The 27,885-nt window shown below is 45.0% G+C and overlaps 1 protein-coding gene across 4 annotated transcripts in view; it reads right to left on the reverse strand.

Moving 5' to 3' along the window:
• The window catches only part of DIP2C (disco interacting protein 2 homolog C), a 287,193-nt gene that overhangs the window by 72,759 nt on the left and 186,549 nt on the right, over positions 1-27,885 (reverse strand). For all 4 annotated transcript variants that reach the window (XM_077304480.1, XM_077304478.1, XM_077304481.1 and 1 more), the window contains 5 exons: positions 26,100-26,225; positions 24,252-24,461; positions 6,733-6,864; positions 5,717-5,836; positions 4,240-4,437 (listed from right to left, as the gene is read on the reverse strand). In XM_077304480.1, the coding sequence (XP_077160595.1) occupies positions 4,240-4,437; positions 5,717-5,836; positions 6,733-6,864; positions 24,252-24,461; positions 26,100-26,225 (786 nt within the window). The remainder of the gene's footprint in view (positions 1-4,239; positions 4,438-5,716; positions 5,837-6,732; positions 6,865-24,251; positions 24,462-26,099; positions 26,226-27,885) is intronic.

The following is a 27,885-nucleotide window of genomic DNA, read 5'->3' on the forward strand; positions in this document are numbered from 1 at the left end:
ACTATGGTAAGCTACAGAACTGGCTCCTGTTACTTTTAAAACCAACAGTTTCGTCTTGTCGAGATCTTTAATTTGACGTAAAAATAATTTGACATTTAAAGGCTTGAAAATGTTTTAAAACAAAAATTCAAAAACTACGGCCTATTAATGTTTGATGTTTTCACATACCTCTTATGCAACAATCCATTTCTCACAACTTTTTTTTTTTTTTAGGTAAACACAAGAGCTAATAAGCGTTGCCCTTCGTATAATAAGATTTGAAACAACCGTGTTGCTGTTTTTCCCGACAGCACAAGGGAGTCAAATCCCTTTCCATATGCCTGGCGAGATTTGTTGTTTTGTTCTGTGCTGCTCTCAAACTGGCAGACCGCAGAAGGCCTACTTAAGAAAGAGAATTTTTCCCTATGCAAGCTATGCTTTTGCACAGTATCCAGTAGAGTTTACGCAAGAGACACTCCTCTAGTGACTGTACCTAGAGACAACATCATTAAGCCTAATCCAGAAAAGACAGAAGTACTTTTCCCCTCCCGTCCACGTTGAAGGCATTAAACCTACAGAGATAGTCCCATCAGCAGCACCCCTGTGAACTTTTTCCAACTCATTACTCTGCAGGCAAATTTTTTAGTTTCACGATAATTAAGGAAGAGATATTTCAAACTAATAATTCACAGGCAGAATCTAAAAGAAAAGCAGCAAGGAAAAAAAATGTTTTACATGAACACGAACCTTATCTATATAAGTAAGAGAAGGTAGAAGTAAATTCGAGATCAGACCAGCCTCTTTACCCAAAACACTTTGGGTTGAAAAAGAAAAGATCAAGAGTGCCACTTCATACCAACCATCTCTTCTGCATTCTGAAGTGGAACAATCACAGGACTGCCCATTAATGCAATAGGCTAAAGGGCCCTAAATGTGACACCTGATGAACGTGTACATTTTCTAAATGCCAAGAGTGCTTGAGGTGAGGTGAGGTGAGGTGTACCCTTCCCCTCCTGCATTTGCATTCTGATTGGATCTTAGCAAGGGCTGTTGATTTCAATATGACTGAACATCCATTAAAGCAAAGAGGCCTAAGTGTATTCTCTGACAAGCAAAACCGTCAGGTTTGTAGCTTACCAAATCATACCCGGCATCAATTAAATACTTTCTGAAAAGCTTTTCTTAGGACAGCCTTGAGTACGGCCCAAGAGCACCGATCATGCAGGAGGCTGTTATGTGTTTTCCTTTTGGTGCTGGCTACTCTCTTATAGCAAAGCTTCCTTCATTGTTTAGAAAAAAATAAATATGGTAAAAGCACAGTTGGTTACAATTGTTTACAAAAACTCAATTACCCGGATGTGGACTCCACTGAAACATTAAGAGAGTTGACCCCTAAATAAGTGTGCCAAGGTCTTTCTTAGGGTTGCCAGGTTTGCCTTGGCCATTAGTGGGGTATGGGGGGGGGCAGATTTGCCAAATCCAGATTGGGAAACTTCTAGAGATTTGGGGATGGAGCCTGGGGGAGACGGAGACTTCACAGGCATATAATGCAGGGGTGACCAAACTGTGCCTCTCCACATGCCCCTGGATTACAATTCCCACGAGCCCCTGCCAGCATTGGCAGGGGCTTGTGGAAATTGTTGTCCAGGGACATTTGGTCTACCCCCCCCCCAAAGCATCCATTTTCTTCAGGGGAATTGATCTCTGTAGTCTGGAGATGAGCTGTAATTCCAGGGATCCCCAGACCCTAGCTGGAGGCTAGCATCCCTAGATTTTCAAGAAGACATTGGAGGACTTATAGCCTTCTGGACTTATAGTCCCTCTTCCACTTGTGCCATATCGTAAAAACATGTGAAGTGTAAAGACAGCCGGGCTATAAAGCTCATGACAGAGAGATACATCAAGAGAGAAGCAAATGAGACAAGGTCAGTTTTCGTATTACGAATGGTAGGACCAGAATCACCACACGGCATCACCCCAGTCACAGCAAGCCAAGAGTGTCTTACCAAAACACCATCCAGCAGTTCGGGGCTTGCAAAATGGCAGCTGCAAATAATCGTTAGGGGTTGTTGTTTCTTTCCCAAAAATAAGAAGGCTGCATTCAACTATAAACAATGCAATCCTAAGCAGAGTTACACCCTTACCATCTAAACCATGGGTAGTCAAATTCCAGATGTCCATGGACTACAATTTCCATGAGCCCCTGCCAGCAAATGCTGGCAGAGGCTCATGGAAACTGTAGTCCATGGACATCTGGAGGGCCACAGTTAGACTACCCCTGCCCTAGACCAGGGGTAGTCAAACTGCGGCCCTCCAGATGTCCATGGACTACAATCTCTGCATTTGCTGGCAGGGGCTCATGGGAATCGTAGTCCACGGAGGGCCGCAGTTTGACTACCCCTGATCTGAGCCAATGGCTGCAGAAGTGTAGAACTGTTTACAATCGTACTGAAAGTGCAGTTCATTTATTTCCATAGCATACTTTTACAGACCACCTTTCAGACACAATAGCTCCTGATGAGATTTATAACAAAAACTCTCTACAATCAAAATCATACAATGAATGTGATCTGGCAGCAGGAGGTGGCAAGTGAGTGAAGTTCATTTGTTCTCCCCACCTCCTCTTAGCTTTCTGGCAGGTCACTGTTCCCCCCCCCCCCCCCTTTCTTCCCCTCTGAACAGATGCCGACAGCAGAGCCCTGCTGCACTGGATATTGATCTTCCCTAAGACTTGAGCCTTGAGAGTCTGGATTTATCCTCATAGATAAAAGACCAAGGGCAGCAACAGGTCAAGGCTACTGTGTGGCCTCCCCAAATGAGAAGAAAAGCAGAAATCAGACATTTCTAAATAAAACAGACACTTGCTGCCATCTCTAGTACCCGAGTTGACATTGGCAGAGCAGAGGGCAGGGGCATGAGCAGGACGCTATTTCTGAAAGGCACCAATGGCCTTTGCGTCACATCTGATACAAGCAGCGATGTTGGTTTAGGACAGGACAGACTGCTGAAGATCTCTGACAAACAGAAATGTTGGCCGGACTGTCTCAGGAAAGCCTTCCGCTACATTGAGAAAAAGGCAAGAGGAACTGATTTAGGGAAGACGTACACATTGGACCGCGCAACTTCCGTTCAGGAATGTGCAGATGCAAAAATGGGTGCACAAGGAGGACACATACATTGTATGGATTCATGAACACATATCATGCAATATTTCAGAACTGGGTTTTATAATTCAGAAAGTCATTTGGTAACGTCTCACAAAAGAAGTTCCCAAAGGTGAACACTCCCTAAATAGTATTGGCGTTGTTTTGTTTTCAAAGTTAGTTTGAGATAAGAGAAGTTAGGTTCTCAGAACATTGGATAAAGGTGTATATTGCACCAGGGGTAGTCAACCTGTGGTCCTCCAGATGTCCATGGACTACAATTCCCATGAGCCCCTGCCAGCAAATGCTGGCAGGGGCTCATGGGAATTGTAGTCCATGGACATCTGGAGCAGTGGTCCCCAACCTTTTTGAGGCTGGGGACCGGCAGGGCATCGGGCCGCGCCCGCGCGGGCCACGCCCACGCAATGGGCCGCGCCCGCACGGGCCACGCCTGTGCATCGGGCCGCGCCCGCAGGCCGTGCCCGCGCGGGTCACGCCCGTGCCTTGGGATGCGCCTGCATCGGGGCGGCCCGTGCATCGGGACGGCCCTGATTCCCTCTCCCTGCCCTCCCGCAGTAAGAAGCTTCGTGGGCCGCAAGCTTGCGGCCCGGGAAGTTTTTTACTGCGGGGGGGCCGGGGAGAGGGAGCCGCGGCCCGGCGCCATGGCCTTCATGGCCCGGCACCAGGCCGCGGCCCGCAGGTTGGGGACCACTGATCTGGAGGACCACAGGTTGACTACCCCTGTGTTACACCAAACATCTGCAGCTGTCAGGTAAGGATTAGGGGGGGCAACTGCATGACAATCCCATACATGCTGTCTCAAATTCCATGAAATTAAAAACGGAAGTAAATGAAGATGATCAAGCCTAGTATTATCAATCCCAGTTAATAATGGCTCTCCAGAAAAGGTCTATCCCAGCTGCCACAAACTCTTTCATTGGCTTCTGCATTAAACTGAGCAAACAGAGTGCTTAATTTGTGCATAATTTTTGGTGCATCCCTCAACAAAAAAAATACTGTAAATAATCCAAGAAAGTATACCATGTATATTGGACAGTAATCAAAGATGAAAGTATATGGAAGGAAAAGCTGCCACAGAGTTTAGGAGGTTGCTTACCATAAGTGAGAATATATAGTGGTTTTCCATTGGTGTCCATAGTGGTTAGACAAGGAGCTTTAGGGGAAATTGTCCCCCATCGTTGTAATGCTGCTTCAAGAGACGGGGGCCAATTCGTAACCACGCCCAGCTGTTCTCCTCGCATGGCCAACATCTGAGCTCCCTCCGGCTTTGGTTGGTTTGGGTCTGGCTGTTGAACTTACAGTTATAAGAGAAAGTTACTTTATACATTTTACACCATGATTTATTACAGCGGAAATTAAACACGGACCTTGAAAGGTCATCTGAGAAGAACAAAAACATTAGATCCCAGCTATGAACAGACTGTTGCGAATACTCTGATCCAGTTTACACATCATAGTCAAACCATAACATGGCAGATGGGAATGTGCTGTAGGCTCATGCGGTCCTCAACCCCAACCCCAAACTGGACCCAATGGTGCATTTCCATGGGCAGAAGGATTATCAACCACGAAGCATGGATTTCCCACCTCCCCCTTCCCACTGCTGGCCCAAACGCCCCTGAAATATTGCTCCTAGGATTTCCAGTTATGGAAAACCTTTGTTGGAATGAAACCCTTGCCAAGATTCCAGCCCTTCACTTCCTGGTTCAGTTACCAGAAATTATGCCTCAGTGAGGTTTGCGTATAGTTAACTGAAACTGTAGGCTTTTGTGATTTGGGTGTCATGGCAAACCGTGGTTATTACCCAGTAATGAAATTGACACATGCAATGGGAAGCCATGAGTCCAAGGGTTTTCACAACCAGCCCAAGTGTATTCAGAAGCAATGGAATTTGATGGTATTTTCCATTTCTACTGACACATAATGCCCAAAGAATCCAGCTTCTGGGTCTGCCACACTGTTAGAGGGACCCTGAAAGGATAGTTTACTGAAGTCAAGAGGGGAACACTGTTTCCTAATTAGCAGCTAGTAAGAAACGGAAAGGCATAAATATCTATCCATTTATTTTTCGGACTCGCATCACATGTTCTGTTTCATGACTGTAGTTTACAGGTGTGAGTGAGCCATCTAAGGTCAAATTCCAGAGGGGGACTTGCGTATCATTTTATACCCAAGGGTTTCTTACAGAGTCAAGTCAAACAGTAAACCAAGAATCTCGTGCTGGGCAACTGAGTCATTATATACATGCATGAGTGAGCTGCTGCCCTCCTCATTTTTAGTCATGTTCCCTTCATCTCCCATCACACTCCCTGCCACGGCCCTGCTAGTTTCCCAAGGGATCTTGATTAAATTTGAACAAATGGAACAAATACATGGCGACAGTAGCAGGGCTGCCAGAAACACATCAGCAATCTATATAATTTAAATCTGAGTACGGGGTCAGATTAGGTATGAAGCTGCCACGAGCCATCCTGTTGCAGGACTCCAGTTCTTCTAGAACTGGGAGCACACACTTCCCAACAAGAAACGGAAGAAAGAACCTTCAGAGGGGAGGGGGTATCAAGCCGTTTTACCTTCTAATAATTCTTCAAAGTCATCTACAAAGAATTCTCGTAACGGTGGCCGCTTGGGTCGTTTGAGGGTGTTGACCAGCTGCTGGATTTTTGCCGACACTCTGCTGCTCACTGGAACTCCTGCAAGAGGGATTGATACGTTAGTTCAGCAGTGGGTTGTCTCCGTCCTGCACCATCAGATATAAACGGAAGAGACACAAAAACCCAGAGGCAAATTCCAGTGATCTAGTGAGGTGGCTGTGACACGCTGTCACCCCCAAGAACAAATATCATATCTGCCCAAGATGGGCAAGGACAATGTGACAGTGAATCTGTCTTTATTTTCTAAATGACCAATGGTCAGGGACATCTAACAAAAGCCCTCCATTGCTGGAAGCCTTGGGGATAGCTAAAGTAGTCAGCCTTCCCAGATTCTGTTCAGCCACAGAAGTCCTCTATATCAGGGATAGTCAACCTGTGGTCCTCCAGATGTTCATGAGCTACAATTCCCATGAGCCCCTGCCAGTACTTCCATTCTGTAAGGATTAAACTTCAGTTTATTAACCCATCTCCATGCCAAAACTGCCTCCAGGCACAGATTCTACAACCTCCCGGGAATCAGACAGAATCGCCTTGGTGGCAACCTAGCCAAAATGACTGGAAGAACTCACTCAGCAGTTTCATGCAGATGTTGAAAAGCACAAAGAACAAAACGGAGGCTTGTGGCATCCCAAATGCTGAATGCCCAAGCAACTGTCCCCCAGCACCAACTCCAGGTACCATTGGAACTACTACAAACCAATGCCTCCCAGTCCCAGCCCAGACAGGTGGCCTAGAAGGATATCATGGTCAGTGGTGTTGCAAGCCATTGAAAGGTCAAGAAGAATCAACAGAGTCACCGTCTCTCTGTCCATCTCCATTGCAAGTCCTCCATCAGGGTGACCAAGGCTGTTTCAGTCCCATGACCACATCTGAAACCAGATTGGAAAGAATCCAAACATTTGCTCCTGGGGCCCCCACATTCTTACAAGACGTACCATCCCCAGTTTCCATGAGTTCAGCATTTCCGTATTTCGGTGCCACTCTTGCCGTTGAACCTTGTGGTCTTTCTACTTGTATTGAGTGTTCCGACGTGTATGTAGTAACATCTGGAGGTGCAGAATGATTTTCTGGGGGGAGAAATTAAGAAGATTGTTGTTTCTTCACTTTGTTACCATGTAAACAGAAATTTATACATTATAATTAACATTTTTGTCACGTGTTGCAATGCTGGATACTTACAAAACTTCTGCCCCTTCTGAAAGCTCCCGTAAAGAATCTGGAAAAGTTACAGCTACCTTTAATTTCAAAAGTGGTGGCTCAGGTTTCATGTCTACTGGAACAAACTCGGCTTTTTATTATGGAGGGAAAATTTACCTCAGAGTGGTGGAAGTATGTGTGAAGGCCCACTATAATATCACCACGAGGATGCCAACTCTGGTTTGGGAAATGTCTGGATATTTGAGGGTAGAGTCTAAGGAAGTTGAGGTTTGGAGTCCATCTTCTGAAGGAATCATTTTCTCCAGGGTAACTGATCTCTGATGTCAAGTTGCAATTCCTGGAGGTCTCCAGAACCCATTTGGAGGTTGGCAGCCCTCAGTTATATTCTCTTTGCTAGCACCGGTATATGGAATCCTCCCCAGAGATTGAAATCCTATGCATACATACACTTAAATAAACTGTACTGAACTCACAAAGCATAGGATCAGGGACCTCTTGAGTTGTGCTGATTATTTCATAAGTTAACATCCCTGTTACTAAGACAAATAACGTTTTGTATTCTTCAGAAAGCCTGTGAGATGTTCATTTTTCCTTCCAAGCAGACCCACCAAGCTAGGCACGCTGCATAGCTATTTTCAGCTCTGTTTTAGAGAAGAACTGAAAACGGGAACCACGAGACTGAATTTCCAGAAGCGAGCATGACTGGGCAACCTGCCTCGTGACGTTACTCAACAGTTCTCAAGCTAATCTTTGCCTTTCACAGCCCAGTAACTCACCATGCCTTCCCAATCTATTTTTTTTCTCCCAGCCGCTTTTCAATTTGTACTCCTTGCGGAGTCTTTTCTATTCGCACCTTGCTCCAAGAGGCTGGAACCAACAGTCTCTCAGGCTTGGGCAAGTTTTCAGTTCAGAAGGATAAATGATCAAAGCACGATCCAACAAAGGCACCAATGATGCCATACCCCAAAAGCCAAACTGAACCCTGTGGAAGAGTTGCCAATTGAAGTCAACCTAGGCAGGCTTCTCTAAAAGGCACACACATCGTCCCCGTCATCCAAAGCTTCGATATTTCAGTCTTTGGGACCGCTGAGCCATTCTGCCACAATGGGAGGGGGGATCCATCATATTAAGCTTTCCATTTTCTATTTCACCTGCCGCCGAAGAAGGTCAGCCAAGAGAAGCAGGAAGGTATGTGCAGACTGACTGATAAAACCAGCAAGTCATTCACACACACCTCACTATAATACTCTTGCAGCTATGGGAAATGTGGGCTTCTTTACGAACCTGGCTTGGCAGAATTTTTGATGTGGAACATCTACTGGTGCACTCCCTCAAACGGAAGTCTACGGACATGATGTCCGTAGTCCCGCCCCCAGTGACTGTGCCAGTAGATGGACCGCGGCAGCTGCACCAGAGCCCTGAATCGCGATCATTGCTCTGGCATCGTCACCACTGCTGCCAGTCTTCCAAGGCATCTCCTGCCCTCTGGAGAGCAGGGTCAGCCTTGGGAGACTGGTGGGGCTGGGGCCAGCACAACGCAATATGCCAGCAAATGAGAGGGGTGGGGGGTGGGGGGTAGGAGGGGAGCAAGAATGCTCGCCCCTTACGTGGATGTTCCACATAAAAAGAAAACTTTTTGGTCAATTTTTAAAATTTAATTGGTCACTTTGTACATTATTCATGCCTATAACCGTTCAAAAGGAGATCAACGGGCTGGTACTACACATACCTATCCCCTGTCCATTTCATTGGTGTGTATGACAAGAGTGGCCAAACTGTGGGTCTTCAGATGTCCATGGACTACAATTTCCACAAGCCTCTGCCAGCACATGCGGCCATGGGCTCATGGGAATTGTAGTCCATGGACATCTACAAAGCCACAGTTTGGCCACCCTTGGTATGAACTCACACCAGCACACCAAGCTGTCGTGTACCAAATCAGACCCTTGGTTCATCCAAGTCATCACTCTCTACTCCGCCTGACGGCGGCTCCACAGGGACCGAGGTGGAGGTCTTTCATAGTACCCGTAGCCAGATCCTTTCACTGGAGATGCCAGGGATGGAACCTGGCACCGTCTGCCCTAGCGCTGAGCCATGGCCCCTCCCCAACTCAGCAAACAAGCAGCGGAAGGGAACCTGAATATTAACTCGACATCCCCGTAAGCTTCCTGCCAGGGATGGCGTGCAAGCGAATCTGCTCAAAGCTATGCACTGACAGTTTCTAATTGCGGAGTTGCCTTGGAAGCTTAGTCCTCCTGACGGGGAGGATGGGAACATCATAAATACATAAAATACGGAAGGTATGGAAGGGGGTGGGGAGCCGAGATGTCACGGCTTGTGGGAAGGCTCAGGCTATTTCACAATAACTAGCTGCCTAGATGCCTTGCCACGAAGACCAATCCTTGTCTGCTTCTTAAAACGTAGCATCTCTCCCCTCTCTCTTGAACAGGGGTAGTCAACCTGTGGTCCTCCAGATATCCATGGGTTCTTTCTAGCAGGGGTAGTCAACCTGTGGTCCTCCAGATGTTCATGGACAACAATTTCCATGAGCCCCTGTTGTTGTTGTTGTTGTTGTTTATTACTCACCTCTCCCCGGAGGCTCGAGGTGAGTTACAGCAGGGGTAGTCAACGCTGGCAGGGGCTCATGGGAATTGTAGTCCATGGACATCTGTAGGACGACAGGTTTGAATACTTCATTGGAAGGGGCTGGAGCAGGGGTAGTCAAACTGCGGCCCTCCAGATGTCCATGGACTACAATTCCCAGGAGTCCCCTGCCAGCGAATGCTGGCAGGGGGCTCCTGGGAATTGTAGTCCATGGACATCTGGAGGGCCGCAGTTTGACTACCCCTGGGCTGGAGCATAAGTCAAGGACTTTTTTAGACACAACCGGGGAGAGCCCTTTTCTTGCATCTCCTATAAAAAGGGTTCGGTACGCTTATATATGTTCTACATGCCTTCTTTGAAAGAGGCTGTTTTCTTGAAAGCGGTTGGATTTTCCTATTAAACAGGGAGAAGAAAAGAAAAGGGCCGTGTAATTAAGGGGCACCTTTTTGAAAGAGATTCCGTCCTGCATTTCCAGAAACCTGTCATCACTTTCCATTTCTATTTTAAAAAATCGACATAAAGCAACTGTCAAAGTCAAAAGAAACTCATAAAAGGGCAACGGCAACATAGGCAGCAGCTAACACGCAGTAAACACAGTTCCACAAGACGAATTTAACTGGGCCCTTGAATGAGAGCAAATGAGCTCAGGACAATAGGCCGTAGTTGGGGGCACCACCAAAGAGGCCCTGTTGCTATGGCCACCCGCTTAGGCCCGAGTCAGCAGGAAGCAGTACCAGCAGCAGAGCTTCCGTAGGCGGCGTTACCATAATGTCCCACTTCACATGCAAGAGGGGAAGCCTGCAGTTATAATGGTCTCAGCCTGCTTTTGCAGCCTGCAACAGGAAGCTGTTCTCAGGGAAACACTTCCAATGTTGCCAGACAATTCCCATTATGTTTTGCAGCTGCAAGAGAAGGTGTTGGTGGGTGATCAAAAACTGGCCTCTTTCCATCAGATAAAGGGATACCGAGCTAACAATCCAAAACCGTCATCCAAAAAACACAACCCAAGGCAACGTTCTGTGCTCAGAAGGGAAAAGAACCTTCCCGTGCTCGGGAATGAACACGTTCTTAAAGTACAGCGGAATGAATTCACGTTTGCACACAAGTGGGAGCGATATTTTGGACCAAGCGGAAAAGTCTGTAATTACCCTTTGTGTTGAGAGCAGTTTGTTTAGTTTGAGTAGCTGCTTCGGCTTATTTCCAAGGGAAGCGGCTTACTGAGTTTTTAATATCGGTTTAATTTAACTCTGGGGTCTTAACAGACACGCTCCATTCAAGAAGGGGCCAGGAAAATGTTTAAAAAATGAATATTAATGGTATTGCATTAGATATCTAATCCATATACTAATAATAAAGTCAGCCAGAACTGTCACCGAAGCTGTAAAGGGGCAAGACAGATCTTCCTATAAGCCTGTACAGGGCTCCAGGTTTGTAGAAAAATGTGAAATCTAAAACACACACACCAGGGGCTTCAAAGAACCTAAAAATGATAAAAGAAATGTCTAGTTTTAATCAAGGGATTCCTTTGGTGGCTGTTTCTAGGCAACCACAGCATTCCAGGCTTCAGTTTCTGTAAGTAAAAGGCAGGGGGAGGGCGCTGGGCCTTTTCCAGACCTATTTTGGCCTTTGAGGGAAGACCCATTGGGGGCTAGGCCTGGTTAGAGTTGCCAGCTCCGGGTTGAGAAATCTGAGGAGCATAGAATTTGGGGAGGGGAAAGGCATCAGTATGGTATAATGACGGGGTGAGGAGGTAGAAAAAGAAAGAGAGCATAAGTGACAGGCATGAAGGAGAGAGTAAGAAAAGGCATGGCAGAAGGGAGAGGGAGACTGAGAAAGTAGGGGGAGGCGGGAGGAAGGAAGGGCAAAGTAGGGGGAAAGGGATGGCCAGTCTTGCAAGTTTCTCACTTATCGCCACTTGTTAAACATATTAGACAAGAGTTACTGGTAGTGCTAGGAAAAAATGAAGGCAATGGAAGAAGAGGAAGACCCACTATGACAGTTTATGCACTGGGAACTTCACTGCCTCAACTCCGGTGCAGGAGCACAAAATCAGGTGCGGATGAGGTGCACCGGGCCAAATGCTCCCCCGTGTGGATGCAGGAAGAGGTGGGGCGACCTGCCGCGACTAAAACTCCAGCCTGCAGCCTGGCATGAAACCTCCAGTGCGTAAACGGTCCATGAGATGTATTGACTCCATCAAGGAACCCAAGGCCCTCAGTTTGCAGACCTCAGAATGCCTGTTAAGGCTATGATATTTAGGGAGATGTTAAATTCATAGCGTTGCTGTAAGTTCAGAGTAACTTGACCACTGAACAGACACAACAGAACTTGGAATGTTTGCCGTGCTTCTGTAGGAAAACTTGTTTTTTTGTGCCCTTAAAGAGGCCTTCATCTTCCTCTGCACATTGATGGTGATCATCCATACACCAGTCATGGTTCATACTTCCCCAGGATTAGGAACTATGCAGAGCTATTTTATACTTCCCAATCAATGCAGGAGTGAATGCTACCTGCAGCCACGGTTTCAGGCCATTCTCGTTGTGGGGCAGTCAGTTAAAAATCTTGCAGGAAGCGACGGGTTTAGGCAAGCTCTGGTGAACTGGTGCCACTGGTTGTGACGTAGAAGAAGAAAAAAATGTTACCCTGCTCCCAATTCTGAAAAATGACTAATCACACGGGGGTCAGAATTCTTTTTGCATGGCAGAAGGAATACTGAAACCCAAAAGCCACACCTGTTCACGGCTGCTCTTAAGACTAGGCAAAAATGTATGCGTGGGGGAGAACACATTTTGCATCATGCATCTGTCACTGAAATAGTGCATTGCGTGCTTTGCACAGCTGAAAGCAAGAGAAAATTAATTCAATAGACAAGTCTACTGCCTAAGTGGCTTGCGAGATGACATACCAAGCCAAAAATAAAAAAGTCATCCATCCTGAGAGAGTAGCCACCGAGATATGCTGAGGGTGCATCCCCTGACATATAAGCTCAGCGGTCCCATTAAGTAAAATTAAGTCGTTTCAGAAGAAAAATGACTCTGATCAACATATGCTGGTGGTAAATATAGGAACAGTGACAGCTGTAGGACTTCAAAAGTGCCTCCTCCCCCACAAGCCTATTCATTTGCATTGCCCCGTATTCCTGTCCCTTTCAATAAATTCACACCGCCCGCTCACAAGTTCAGCAGCTGCTCAACAACGAGAGCAAAATAACTACGGATGTTTCTGCCTCTAGAGCAGAACGGACCCCATTGTTTTTACTAGGGGAATAAGCTATGGTTCCAGAATCAAAACAGAAAGGTTGGAATGGAGTCCGGCTCCTGTCTGGGAGTTCATCCAGTCTTCATGTCTTACTTCAAGCTGGATATTGAATTGGTATGAATGAATAATGACCACGTGGACCGGCGGCGGGGGGGGGGGGGCTCCGTGGTGCAGCAACACTGTCATACAAAGCCAAATACTATGCTTGGACAGAACAGAGGTGTCACAGTTTTTCTGGCAAAGAAGTGCTCAGATCAAGGGTAGTTATGTCAGGGGAAATGGTGAGAAGGGAGCCCGGAGTCCAGGCTGCTCTTCTCTCTAATATCTATAATCTTGCAAGCGTCTGTATCAAACATCACTCTAAAGACACTTAGTTCTATTTAGTCGTGAAGGCTAATTCTCAAGGATACACCTATTTTCCAGGAATTCATATAATCCCTTTTCAAAGCGACTGTGGTTTAGTGGCTTCACCTAATCCTACTGTGCTGAATTCCTTAATTCTTAAGATAATTATGCACTGCGTGGAGGAGGAGTTTTTTCTCTTGGATCTACTGACCGCCATCTTTATTGGTAGCGCTATACTAAGCATAATTTTATAAACCTCAGTCACTCGCGCCCTCTGAGTCATCTTTTTAACAAGATAAGTAGCCACAAACACTTTGGGGAGGGGACTAACCTTTTACTCCTTTTACTCCTCCTCTGCTTCCACAACATCATCATGATTACTATTTTTCTCAAGGAGTTTAGGACTCCATATACAGCTTTCTTAGCAGTATACTGTGAATAGCTTAGGCTTCCTTCCAGTTTCGAAGGAATGTTTAAGGGCGTGCTGAGGCATGACTACCCTTTGCAGAGGCCATGCTGCCTGTTCCTCAGTAAAGCTTTTTCTTCAATATTTGAAATATTATAAGGAAACAAACCTGGGTTTTTCTATACAGCAGTGGTGGACAAACTGTGGTTCTATTCCCAGTCAAGGGCAAGCACCAAAAAACTGACTCAATGCAGTGTTGGGCAAGATACAACTAGGTACTAGATGCCCACCAAGATACTACTAGATAAATGGCAAACTATTCACCACAAGGGCAGGCTTGTGTGCCCCACTTTGCATCTGCTTCTCCTGCAGAACCCACATGTATGACTTCGGGCAAACAGAAAACATGTCTAAGGATTTTTCCTCTTCTGAGAAGAAACGAAGCTGGAGCACATTTGTCATGAACTTGCGCGGTAGCAGTCATTCAAATATTAGTTTTAGAAGGCAGAGTTAGAAAAGGTCATTTGCCTCGACATATTTGATATATATAAAATATGATTCTGTGGGCCTGTGCTTCGACAGAGTTACATAATTCTCACATTTTGTCACTTCTTGTTTCATTCCAGCCAATTTATCTGTGCTGTTCAAAAGGTGCTCTGGTATCACGCCAGCATAACCATCCTGGGAGCGGGTTCTAGGCAGAAATCTCTTGTTAACTACCATGCTGTTACCAAAAATAAACCAAACCCTGCTATGGCAATGGAATTCCTCTTTTGAGTCTGCGTGGGAGCAGCAACAAAATAAGTTTTGCTCCTTTTAGACAGCAGACTCAATAAGATACATCAGGTGTTGGGCATTTAACACCACTGGCTGCATATAAACCATACTTCCACTAACTTGTTTTCCCCAGGTTGCCGATTACCAAAAGCATCACTATCCAGTAAAATAAATACATTATGTTTACAATCAGAAGCTAAGTAAGATCAGTTCTAATATTTGGATGGGAGACCACCAAGGACTTCCATGTCTTCTCTTGAAACCCCTATGAGATCACCATAAGATGGCCAACTCTCCCCCCAAAAAAATTCCACAATGCTTCCAATGTCCATCTTTCCTCTTTATGTTTACAATCAGAAGCTAAGCAAGATCATCAGACCTAATATTTGGATGGGAGACCACCAAGGACTTCCATGTCTTCTCTTGAAACCCCTATGAGATCACCATAACATGGCCAACTCCCCCCCCAAAAAAAGTTCCACAATGCTTCTAATGTCCATCTTTCCTCTTTATGTTTACAATCAGAAGCTAAGCAAGATCATCAGACCTAATATTTGGATGGGAGACCACCAAGGACTTCCATGTCTTCTCTTGAAACCCTTATGAGATCACCATAACATGGCCAACTCCCCCCCAAAAAAAGTTCCACAATGCTTCCAATGTCCTTCTTTCCTCTTCACAAACTGTCATCATCTGCCTTTCTTAAACACTTATATTTAAACAGAATAGGATTGTCATTTGGTGGCCTCCTACACCCCTAAAAGAACCTAACGCTCTGCTACTACCAACTGCCTGGTGATCCTTGGACCCAAGGAAGATGGCTTGACCTCAACCAGGGCCAGAGCTTTTTCCATCCTGGCCCCCACCTGGTGGAATGAGCTCCCGGAGGAGATCAGATCCCTAGCAGAGATTAAACAGTTCTACAAGATTTGCAAAAGAGAGCTCTTCTACCAGGCTTTTGGTTGAGGTTGACCTGAATTCAATCACCCCCCCCCCACTAGCCCCTGAGCACCCCTCCCATGAAAATCACCATTGATATGTCCATCCCATGTGTCCATCCCATACGTCAATATGTTACAGTTAAATGGATGTTCTCATCATGTTTGTCCCATTATTATATTGCACGATTTTATTTATACTGTTTTTCTCCAGTTCCATGTAAACCGCCCTGAGCCTCAGGGGAGGGTGGTTTATAAATATAAAAATTAAAATAAATAAATAATGGCGCATGAATAAGAATCCCTACAGGGGGCATCGGAGGAAATGTGCATTTAGCATAGCTAGCTTAGGAATTTCCTGATGCTTTTTTCCAGCATCCGGATTGACCCAGTTGGGAGACTTCCTGCTCCTTTGAGCACACTTCCTCCCTGCTAGCTTTGAAACAGAACAGAACGGACGAAGCACAACAGTTATTTAGACTGTTAGCACTATCACTCTCCTCTCTTTCTTACAATTTCCCAACTCCTTCCGAATAAAAAACGCTTTTAAGCAGCTAGTGTGCTGCCCCACCTTTGCATCTTTAAACTCTGCCAACATGCTGTGGGTCGTAGCCCCCTAGACCAAAGATCATCCGTGCATTAGGATGGCTCCCTTACTGGAGAATGAGGACACCCTTTTCTTTAACCCTGAATCCAATACTCAGAACTGTGTTTTGAAAGGCAGCTTAATGCCCTCTTGGATAGTTACAGGAAGTTTTCTCCGTGGGCTTATTTTGCTCACCCGGCAACCTGTGCACTATCAATTTAGCTCCAAATTGCGGCCCTCCAGATGTCCATGGACTACAGTTCCCATGAGCCCCTGCCAGACGTCCATGGACATCTGGAGGGCCGCAGTTTGAACGCAGTGCACTATCAATTTAGCTCCTTTAATAAGAACACAAATCTACTTTGTGTATCCATGAAGGGTGCAACAGTTGTGTCCGATCTTTTTGTGGGTGCATGTGTAGTACTGTCTCGACTTTATACAAGTTTAAAATTTGTGGAATCACAGCAGCACTTGAACAGTACTATTTAGTTTAATCATCACTGAACGTAGGGGAACATTTAGGGCAGAGGTCAAACTGCGGCCCTCCAGATGTCCATGGACTATAGTTCCCATGAGCCCCTGCCAGACGTCTATGGACATCTGGAGGGCTACGGTTTGATTACCCCTGATTTAGGCTATAATATGCTTCTATTTGCTTTCAAGAAAGGCTTATTAAAAAAAAAAACAGCACCTGTGTACAAGTAATTAAGGATGAGAGCACTGAAACTTCAAAACATGTTTTACTTGAATGCCAACTGTATGATCCAATTAAATTTACTTCATCTTTCCCACAAATTAGGCTTAATTCTGACATGTTTAAAATCATACTATCAGATAAAAATATCCAACTAACCTCTGCCGTGGCTAAATTTGCATGAAGGGCAACTAAAATAAGGAAGACCTCGGTGAATCCGGAGGAAAGATAATGTTACTAGCTGTATTGTATTTTAACATTCATGGTTTGGAATCTTTTCCGTTTTAACCTTTGTATATCAAGTGCATTTGTACTGTAATCTGAGTTCTAGTCTAGAAGAAGAAGAAGAAGAAGAGTTCCATCTTATATGCCGCTTTTCTCTACCCAAAGGAGTCTCAAAGCAGCTTACATTTGCCTTCCCTTTCCTCTCCCTACAACAGACACCCTGTGAGGGTGGGGAGGCTGAGAGAGCCCTGAGATTACTGAAGAAGAAGAAGAGTTGGTTCTTACATGCTGCTTTTCTCTACCTGAAGGAGGCTCAAAGCGGCTTACAGTTGCCTTCCCTTTCCTCTCCCCACAACAGACACCCTGTGAGGGTGAGGCTGAGAGAGCCCTGATATTCCTGAGCCCAAGTTCACCCAGCTGGTTGCGTGTGGGGGAGCAGGGAATCAAACCTAGCTCACCAGATCAGAAGTCTGCGCTCTTAACCACTACACCAGGGGTAGTCAAACTGCGGCCCTCCAGATGTCCATGGACTACAATTCCCAGGAGCCCCCTGCCAGCGACTGCTGGCAGGGGGCTCCTGGGAATTGTAGTCCATGGACATCTGGAGGGCCGCAGTTTGACTACCCCTGCACTACACCAAGCTGGCTCTAGTGCAGCATTAATAAACTGAAACTGACATGTGGGTCTTCTGGGCAATCTGTGCTGCTAAATTCAGGCTGCGACTATGTTAAGAAACGGTGCCTGTCCAGCCCATTCCGATAACAATTAGCAGCTAATTCTGCGTTTCCATTTTTGTTTGGAACATTATGCATCTGTCTCTAAGGATTTAAAGGTTAACTCACAAACACAAATTCATTACCAAACAACTGTCAGCTAATTAATCTCTTGTGTTCTGCAAGGTGGGTTTAATATTGACCAAACAGAACTAGCCCTTGTAACGACACAGAAGTACTTTCCGGCCCAGAAGGCATCCAAGTTCCTGGGGAGTATGCAAAAGCAGGGTTCACAACAGAAAGTTGACCCCCAAAGAATGACACTCTCAGGTTTCACAGTAAACCCACATTTACCTGGGTCAGGACATGCTGTAAATTCTGCTTTCTTTCTCCATCCCACAAAAGAACCCCCTAAAACAGTGATCCCCAACCTTTTTATCACCGGGGACCGGTCAATGCTTGACAATTTTACTGAGGCCTGGGGGGGGGGGAGTCCTTTGAGACTCCTTTGAGTAGAGAAAAGCAGCATATAAGAACCAAACCATCATCATCATCATCTTCTTCTTCTTCTTCACTGAGCCACAGCCCCTTAACAATAACCATAACAACGGCTTAAACGGAAAGCCATCTTCTTCATATTTCCCGGCCACAACAAAGAACTGTGATTAAAATGACGGCCATTATATTAGAAGCCTGGACAACCTTATACAAAATAATGCATGCTCTGGACCTCAGTTGTATTTCATGTTCCAGTCTTTTTACTATTTTTACCACGGGGAGGGCGGGGGAGAATTCCACTCTGGACTCTGAAGGTCAAATCCCCATTGAGTTCAGAGTGAAAGTTTCCCCGTGCTCCTTCGCAGTCAGAGGTGTTGAATGCCGCCCTTTAAAAATTCATATTTATCACAAGCTAGCACTTTGGGAAGGTCTGTTGTATTGTGGCATCTCCCACAGACCGAGTAGACTGCAGAGGGAATTCCCCAGATGGATTTTTGGGGATTTGCATTCCTTTGTCATTAAGAACACATTGTTATTTCTGAGTAATTGTGAGCAGGAGGCCTCCCCGCAGCCTGCTCTCTTACTTGCTGCGGATGAATGAAACCTCCAGATTACCCGCGTGTTACTTGGACAGCTTTGCTTTACAATCATACGGCATGGGCAAACCCCCCCCCCCCTAGTCTGTAGGAATTGCTCCTCTTTATTACAAGGAGAATGAAGCACCACTGGACCTATTAAAGACTCCTTTTTTAAAAGGGAAGAAGAAGAGATTTAAACGATGCTTCTGTTCCAGGAAATGGCTCACCTACAATCCCTGCCTGCTAATAAGCACTTAAGGAGACTGTCTTACATGCCCACCATGCTGAGAGAGGTCATTCTTGAGCACCTGTCTACTGTCTAATTAAGAAGTAGGAAAAACATATGTCAAAGCTGCTGTCATGACTGGAACCATTCTGGTCTTTGGATTCCTTCCATAGCCCAGATTTTTAAGAGCCACTGGTGGCTTGGCTTCATAATATCACGTATTACGAGAGCCAATCGGCATATTTTGAGGGCAGAAACAAGTCCCAGGGGTCTGCTGCTTCACTCAGGTACGCAAGGCCTTCTTGTGGCTCCTCGTGAGATAGATCCTGCACCACTGACTCTCACATCAAAAAAAAAAAAGGGGGGGGCCTCAAACAACTTTAACATGGCACCTTTCAGACCCACTTTAGCCTGAATATATTGTATTGTTTTATTTTGTATAGGGGTTTTCACTGGGATTTTAAATGCTGTAACTCAGGGGTAGTCAACCTGTGGTCCTCCAGATGTCCATGGACTACAATTCCCATGAGCCCCTGCCAGCAAACGCTGGCAGGGGCTCATGGGAGTTGTAGTCCATGAACATCTGGAGGATCACAGGTTGACTACCCCTGCTGTAACTCACTTTGAGCCTCTGGGGAGAGGTGAGTAATAAATAACAACAACAACAACAACAACAATAATAGAGTCTTCATAAAATAAAGTTGCATCAAGGGCAGTGAACTGATCCACTGAGATCAGCAAAGGTATATTTCAGTCCCTCTACAAAGCAAAGATCATTCATCATAACAACTGATGCGGCCCATCCCAAAGCCAAACTGAAATGGGTCATGAATAGATGAATTACCCCAGAGATCCTGGAGTTTTTCTGCTACCACCATCAATCACTTTATTTTTTTTTTGTAATGGTAAAAAACTGATATGGGCCTATAACTGGTTATGGCATCTCCACTAAGGGAGGGGTGTTTCCAATTAAAGGCTGAACAATGGCCCCTTTCAGAGGCTCTGGGAAAATCCCTTCCCAAAGTGAGCTTCGTCAAAGTACTCCTTAACTTGTTTCCACACGATCCGACTAACCAAGTGAGGCAAGGATTCAGGACACCGAAGGCCGACTTCACGGTCCCCAGGGTCCCCCCACCAGAGAAATGAGAACAGAAATGAGAAAAGCTGCCCATAGAAACCCGACACAGAAACCCCAAACTTCCAATTCTAGACTAATTCTTAAATCTGAGTCCAAGTTCGCTCATACGCCAGAACTTTTTATTAGCAAAGAAATGTGCAAAAGCATCACAGTTAATAGCTGAATTAACATCGTTCGGGAACACAGTCGTAGGTTAAGAAATTCCGAATAATCTGTTCCAATTAATATTTCTGGTAAGAGGTAGGAGGAGGAGCTGGTCTCATGGCTTAAGTGACACCCACTCAGGGCGGCTGTCCCACCCCTGAGTGCCTCCTCCTTCAACCAGCTTGCCTGTCTGTTCAGTGGCCAGCCAATTGCCTTCCGTCCCCCACCCCTGATACACCGTCCTCCTTCCACTTCCCTCAGAGACTGCAGATCCCTGCTGCGTTAGAGCTGCCCCTGACAGTGAATTCCCTTCCTGGGGGCCTCCAGACTGCAGCTTTTCCAGGTCCTGGGGGGAGGGAGAGGCCATCTGCAGAGTTATTCCACCCCACCCACCCAATCTAGTGCCCGTTGTATTCCAGAATGCAACGGGCTTTGTCCCTAGTCTTAAATAATTGAGTTCAGTTGCGGTTCCGCTGAGACAAAGGTAGCAGAACTGGGGGTGGGTGTTGGAATCTTTGCTACTATCACTACCCCCTCATAGGCCTTCAAATGAGATCTGTGACAAGTTCTATTAAATGTGGCTTGAGTTCCCACCAACACCACCACCACAGGTGCTCTACCGATAACCGATAACTCCCTAGAAACCCGGAAATCTCGAGCTGTCCCTGTGAGTGGGAGAGCACACCAGAAGAGTGAAGCGCCTGATGTTCCAGGACCCTACAAAAGTTTCAGAGGAATCACTAGCTGTCATCATGTCAAAATCCCCAAGAGCAATCCGGAAACCACCAGGATACATGAATCTTTGGGAGGAGACCACCCTATAATTAGGTGATATTAGGCTGCATTGCTAGAAGCAATCTAGAGCAATCTAGTCTCTGTTCCACACTGGTTAGACCTCATTTGGAATACTGTGTCTAGTTTGGGGTGTCATAGTTCAAGCAGGATATTGACTAGTGGGGATGGGTTCAAAGAAGGCTGACTAGGAATCCATGCCTTACGAGGAGAAGTTGAGAGAGTTGGTTTGTTATGTGTAGCTTGGAGAAGGGGAGATGGGATAGTGGTGTTTAGTTACGTGAAAGGTAGACATGTTGAAGAGGGGTCCACTTGTCTCCTGCAGCTTTAGAGACAAGGACTAGAATAACGGGAAAGGAGGTTCCACTTGAATATTAGATAGCATTTTCTGATGGTGAGGGCTGTCTGTAGATGGAATATGCTGCCTTGGGGGGTAGGGTGTGGAGTTTCCTTCGTTGGAAGGAGACTGGATGTTGGGAATGTGTGATTTTTAAGTCCCCAAGGGGGGGGGGCTGGACTGGATAGCCCTCTGAGGCCTCTTCCAGTGCTGTGTGATTCTGATTCTAATGAGTCCTTTGCCTCTGCCGGAAAGAAATGCAACAGCCAGCTGGGTTTTAAAGAGATAATGGTCTGACTACCACACAGGCATCACATGCAGCCTATAAATGGTGAGATGCTTCAGTAATGGATTACTATTTCTCAATAATACATTTTAAAAAACAACAACACCTAAATCCCCAGCATTTCCAAGCAAGATGCTGTGCCAAGTCTAAAATTAACAAAATGCCAAATTATTTTTGTAAAGAGATAATTGAAGGCAACTTTCAGACTGGGTGACTAATGCAACCTTTAATAATCTAGATAAATTTAACTTTCCAAGCCATAATGAGAGGGAAATTTCAACAGGAAGTCGCAGAGGCATTCCAAATGCAGGGATTTAACCTGTTGAGGATATAGCAGCTTTATTTTAGCATGTATGCAGAGAAAAGCATAACAAAGCAAAAGCTCAGTTTATCTCAACCTGGGTAGGAGAGGACTACAAACCACTTTTAATTAACGTAGGCAGATGCCATAAGGAATAAAGGTAAAGGTATCCCCTGCGCAAGCACCAGGTCATGCCTGACCTTGGGGTGACGCCCTCTAGCGTTTTCTTGGCTGACTCAATACAGGGTGGTTTGCTTCCCCAGTCCTTACCGTTTTACCCCCCAGCAAGCTGGGTACTCATTTTACCAACCTCGGAAGGATGGAAGGCTGAGTCGACCTTGAGCCGACTGCTAGGATTGAACTCCCAGCCTCATGGTCATAGCTCCAGACAGCATGTTGGCTGCCTTACCACCCTGTGCCACAAGAGGCTCATACCATAAGGAATACACAAAAACTAAGGGGCCGCAAATGAATATTCTTCTGCTTTGAGCTAGGAAAGCATTTTCTAGCAAATTATTTCAGTTCCCCACATCAAACCTCAAGCTCTACAGCCAACATTTTAAGTTTCTCTATAATCATGATGTCATTACAATGAATTTCTTTAAAATGAAGCATTTTCCCAGAGGTGAACATCCTCAAATAAATTTGGGAAAAGACACCAAACAACAGAAGACAACAGTTACTATCCTTCTGAATACTGACAATTACTATCCAGCTAGATTGTTCAACAGATCACCACTATCTTCTCACCTCCATAGAGTAGATAACATTCTGAGGACCATTTAAGGCACAGATAGTCAGGATTCAACATGTACCCCGGCATGTAATCCTAGGAATAAAGCCTTTGGAGAAGAACCAAAGTTGAGATCCTTTACAAACTTACTTGAAAACAAGTTTAATTAAAACCACTGACATGGAAACAAATTCCAATCTAGACCTCACAAATAGCCTAATCCAAGGGTGGCCGAACTGTGGCTCTCCATGGACTACAATTCCATTGCCACAGTTTGCAACCCCTAATCCTTTGTACATTTACTCAGATATAACCCCCAGCATGTTCAGTGATCCTTGCTCCAAAACATGAATTCAACCATAATACTGTGAAAGGACTAAACTTAGCCACGAGAGATGAGTTACACAACTGGATCATGACAATAGACGTGAAAATGCATCTCAGACCCTCCACTACCTAATGAGACGAACCTAAGAAGGTAAGATATACAGGCCTTAACATATGGCAAAGTTCGGATCTAGCCAAAACTGTATTCCTATAACTATTTACTTCGGATTAATCTTATTTTAGCCAACCTCAGAAGCAGAGTATCTCATGCTAGCCACTGCCTCACTGGCAGTCTTCAAGCAAAGGTTGGATACACACTTTTCTTGGATGCTTTAGGATGCTTAGGGCTGATCCTGCGTTGAGCAGGGGGTTGGACTAGATGGCCTGTATGGCCTCTTCCAACTCTATGATTCTATGATTCTATGCATGCTTCAAAAACAACCCTAAAAAACCTACCCCCCTAAAATATAACGCAAGGAGCACGCACCGTGGAACAAAGTGATCACTTATAAGCAAGAATACATACACTTGGGCTGCAATCTTAAACCTACTTATTTGGAAGTCAATCATGAGAACATATTCATGTAAATGTGGTGCCAATCAGGTGCAAGTTTGTCAGAAATGTAAGAAAACCTTGCTGGACCACAACAAGGGGCCATTTATTCCAGCACCTTCTTTCAGACTTTCTTCATTAGTGTTTCGGCTAAAGCGTCAATCTGCACACAAATGTAACCAATCAAAGATTTTCTGCCTTTTCCCCCCTCTCGAACATGATTGTGCAGATAATGATTGAGAAAATTACATCCTGCACAGTGAGCCTTGTTGGTTCCCAAGATAGTTACCTTCTTGGACTCTATTGATTTCGTTACCTTATTATCCTAACAACATTACCAATGAAACATTAGGGGGAAAAGCTTAAGAGAAAAACGGACATGAACTTCTGAGCTCAATCACATCCAAATGCCTCAATACAGGGGTAGTCAACCTGTGGTCCTCCAGATGTTCGTGGACTACAATTCCCAGGAGCCCCTGCCAGCAAATGCTGGCAGGGGCTCCTGGGAATTGTAGTCCATGAACATCTGGAGGACCACAGGTTGACTACCCCTGCCTCAATACACAGGGGACCATTTTTGGAAAAAGTCAAATGGACATGCACAGCATGGGTTGGATCCAACCAATGTTTTAATTCGATCTCACCAGTTCCCCTCCTCATTAAAGCTCCCAGCTCACATGTCTTTCACCCATGCAGATCCCATGACTGCCGGACATAAACTTTTCTGTGGTCAAAGAAAACACCATTGTCTCTTTCTCACCGGAGGAAAAGCTGATGGGATCCAACCCATTATAAACCAGAAGAGAAAGGAATGATAAAAGCCAGGAGCAGACAAACCTATGTGTGTTTGCGCCATTACGTCTGCTAGCCTATGTGCAGCACCGCTGCCTCCACTTTGTGTTGAAGATGAAGAAGTTGTAGATGTGGTAGAGCCATGGATTGCTTGGCTGATCCAGTGTTCCATATTTATACTCCCTTGGCTTGAGGTTGGAGTTCCCTGGGAATCACCTTGTACAGAGCCTTCATCTTCTGAACCAGATGAGGTATCTACATTATAAAAATAAGTTAGAAGTTTCATGAGAATAAATAAGCACACAGGCAACGGATACTGATACCAGAGATAGCTGCAAATTCAGCAGTCAATATACACCAAGGTTTCATTTCGACCACTTCCCCCTCCCAAAACGGACAATGATGGGCTTGGAGGGTGTGGGAACAGGAGGGGTCATAGAGTCATAGAATCATAGAGTTGGAAGGGACCTCCTGGGTCATCTAGTCCAATCCCCTGCACTATGCAGGACACTCACATCCCAATCTACTGTAATCCCAATCGCTCATCTACCTTTGCCTACTAACCCTTTGCCTTCACACCCCTGGCCATACAAATCCTTGTTGCTTGAGGCTCATAGCACATGGCAGTGACTAGAATCCAGAGAGGTAAGTATTCTCATTTTAACTTAATTGTGCAGAGGGAGGGTGGCAGGGTGGCATAGGCCTGCTCTGGCTGTGTTACTGCAGGCTCCCTTTGGTGAAGAACAGCAAACTGGCCAAAGTGCAGGTATGGTTCTGTTCACAAATCACCTGAAAATATTTCAGCGCTGACACTTCCTGTGCTGTGGGAGTGGCCAAGTGAGAGCACATCTGGTGGGATTGTCCGGGTGGTGGCAGTTCTGGTGACATGTGACTTCAAGGGGGTGTGGCATGCTGACGTTCAGGATTTCTCAAAGACTGGAGAATGTTTCAAGGGTTTCTCAACAGTAAAATGGCTGAGAAAGGCTAATCTACATAGTCAAATCAGCCACTGGTTGGATGGTGCCATTAATTTATTCCAAGAGAATTAGTATGGAACAATTTGTAAAAGCGAAGGAGCAAAGAAAGCTGTTTCTCATATAGCCATAATCGAAGGCATAATATTTTTGGACAGAAGATTCTCCTGTATTTCATATTTGTTCAAAATTTCAACAGTGATCAACCTCTGATCAAGTAATCATTCATCCTTTTGATGCATTCATAGAATTAAAATTCACATATGAATGCATACCTAGGATACTCTGATTTTGAGGTCCTGCAGTGCATCTATGGCAAAATGGCACTGTGTTCTGGAAGCAGTTCTCCAGTAGATAGGTTCCAGGGAAAGAACAAAGCCCGGCAGGAAGAAAACTATGGCCCCAGGGTATGAGGACAAAATGTCCCACTATAAGTGGGAGATGTTCTTCCTCAAGCCTCCAACCCCTCGCTGCTCCCCAATGCAGCAACAGGGGAAACTAGACCCCCCAAAATGATGTCAAAGTGTAACTTCTAATTGCGTAACCACAGGTGATGCTTTGCTGTACCATTTTATCAACCACAGAGTGTGTGAGGACTACTAGAGTCTCTCTCATGACATGCCTTCTGGTTACATGACTGCTGTATTGCTTCAACATGTGTCAGCTTGCCTTCTCTTATGTTCCTATGTTCTTCTGATCATTAGATTTGATCTGGATTGCATTTGTATGCAAAGTAACCCTGGAGTGAACCTCCAAAGCTTCTACACAAGCAACCACGAAAATGGACTGCTTGCCGACATTCCTCCCTCTTCTTTTAAAGACCCCTGGATGGTAATAATTCTGATTCAAAGTGACACTGAACACAAACTAATATATATGTTTTAAAATATCTGTTAGAAGACACATAGCACGCGCCTACCTGGAGGTGTGTAGGCATCCATTGAGGTTTGCACTACCAATGAACGTCGCTTCGACGGCATTGGCACCGCCATCTTCCTTTCTTTATGTTTTGCAAGAGCTGCCTGGACGGCTTCTGTATGGACATCTAAAATCGGAAACTAAATATCAGTTTGGAAGTCAAGCAAAAGTATCATTAGCCACCCCCCCCCCCCAAAAAAAAAGCCATTTACAAGAGAAGCGATCCCGTAAGTTCCTTAGGCACAAGATGTACGCACCCTTCAGCCTCTAGGCAAGAACTCAGTTCTGCACAGAGCCAAACAACAACCAGCAAGGTATATATCAGAATTAGGATTGTCAGTAGGCCTGGAGAAAAAGGTCTCCTCCCTAACGGGTGGAAAAGGGCACATGAAACTTTTCAAGGCAAGGAGGTAAATAACGTCATCAGGTAAACAAATCCTATTAAGTTTCTATCAAAGGAACAGAATGTTTTTGCCACAACTACTTGGCAACCTGAATCAAGTATATATATTTGCGTTCAGTCTTGAAGGCTCTGGTAATCGCGCTAATGACTCTTGATTTTTAAAGGTGGTTTAGGTAAGCATGTTGGGCACAGAGTGCAGAATTTTAGAACGACTCAATGCATTTTTCGACAAATGGCATTGTTTTTAAACTAGTTAATTCACTACCACCTATGATCTGGTTTTGTCTGTCTGTGGGAGTTAAGGCAAGAAGGCTTGTGCTTTTGTGAATTCTGATATGCTTTTTCAGCTACCTTCCCCCCATACTTTTAACAGTCACATGCTCAAGATTAGGTGTACAGTTTGTGGTGATAGGAAATCCTGCAGTGGATTCCGTGGCTTCAGGGAGGCAGAAATTCAAAGCCTCCAGCACTGTCAGTAAAAAAGAAAAAAAAAACCTTGGCAAAGCGGGTTTGACTTTCAGCTCATAACTTCTGGGGAAACAAGAAACCGCAAGTCCTTTAAAACATATTTGGGGGAAGTGTTGTGTTTCACATAAGAGCAAAAACATGAGGTCAAAATATGGTGGAAAACCTCCACCACTTTCTGACATCAAATGTATCCTCTAGTTCATTGAAATGTTTTAATGACCATATCAAACTTCTGGGGAAATATGGGGTGAGGGGGAAGAAAAAACAAACAAACAAAAAAATCCAAGCGATCCAATATTGCAAGTGATCCTATTTTGCAATCTGTGCTTTTCTTTTGTGCCATGACTAGAGACTTCTGTATTCCCACACACACACACACGCCAGTAATAATGGCTCAATGTTCAATCTTTTAATTTATATAAAGTACATAAAAAAACACATCAGTCTTATTTTGACAAAACCACCTTCCTAATCTCATTTTAACTATTGCTGGCAAACAGTCAACAGGGCGGAAGTCAAACAAAATAATACTTTTAAAGGTAAACCTTGGAGACCAACATCTTGACGTGCAATCAAATATTTTAAAATCATCTTGTGTTGTCCAAAAAGAGGGACTTTGCACCATTTTCGCTGACTGGGACACAAATCTTTCTAGGACTATGAACGAGGAATTCTGCCTGATCATATTAACAGCCAAGAAGAGGCTTATGGGAACTCGGCATACCAACCCAAATTGGGCTACAGCTGGGAAAAAAAGAAACCACAAAACTACAAAGTAGCTTTTTGTGGCACACTCTCAGAAAACAACTGAAAGCTAATTGCACTGTTTTATATATATATATATGTTTTATATATCTGAGGAACCACCTTGAGTCTCTGCAAGAAAAGCAGGCTACAAATTAAATAAATACATACA

This window comes from Paroedura picta, chromosome 11 (genome assembly GCF_049243985.1).
Source record: "Paroedura picta isolate Pp20150507F chromosome 11, Ppicta_v3.0, whole genome shotgun sequence".
In the NCBI taxonomy this organism is placed as follows: domain Eukaryota; kingdom Metazoa; phylum Chordata; class Lepidosauria; order Squamata; family Gekkonidae; genus Paroedura; species Paroedura picta.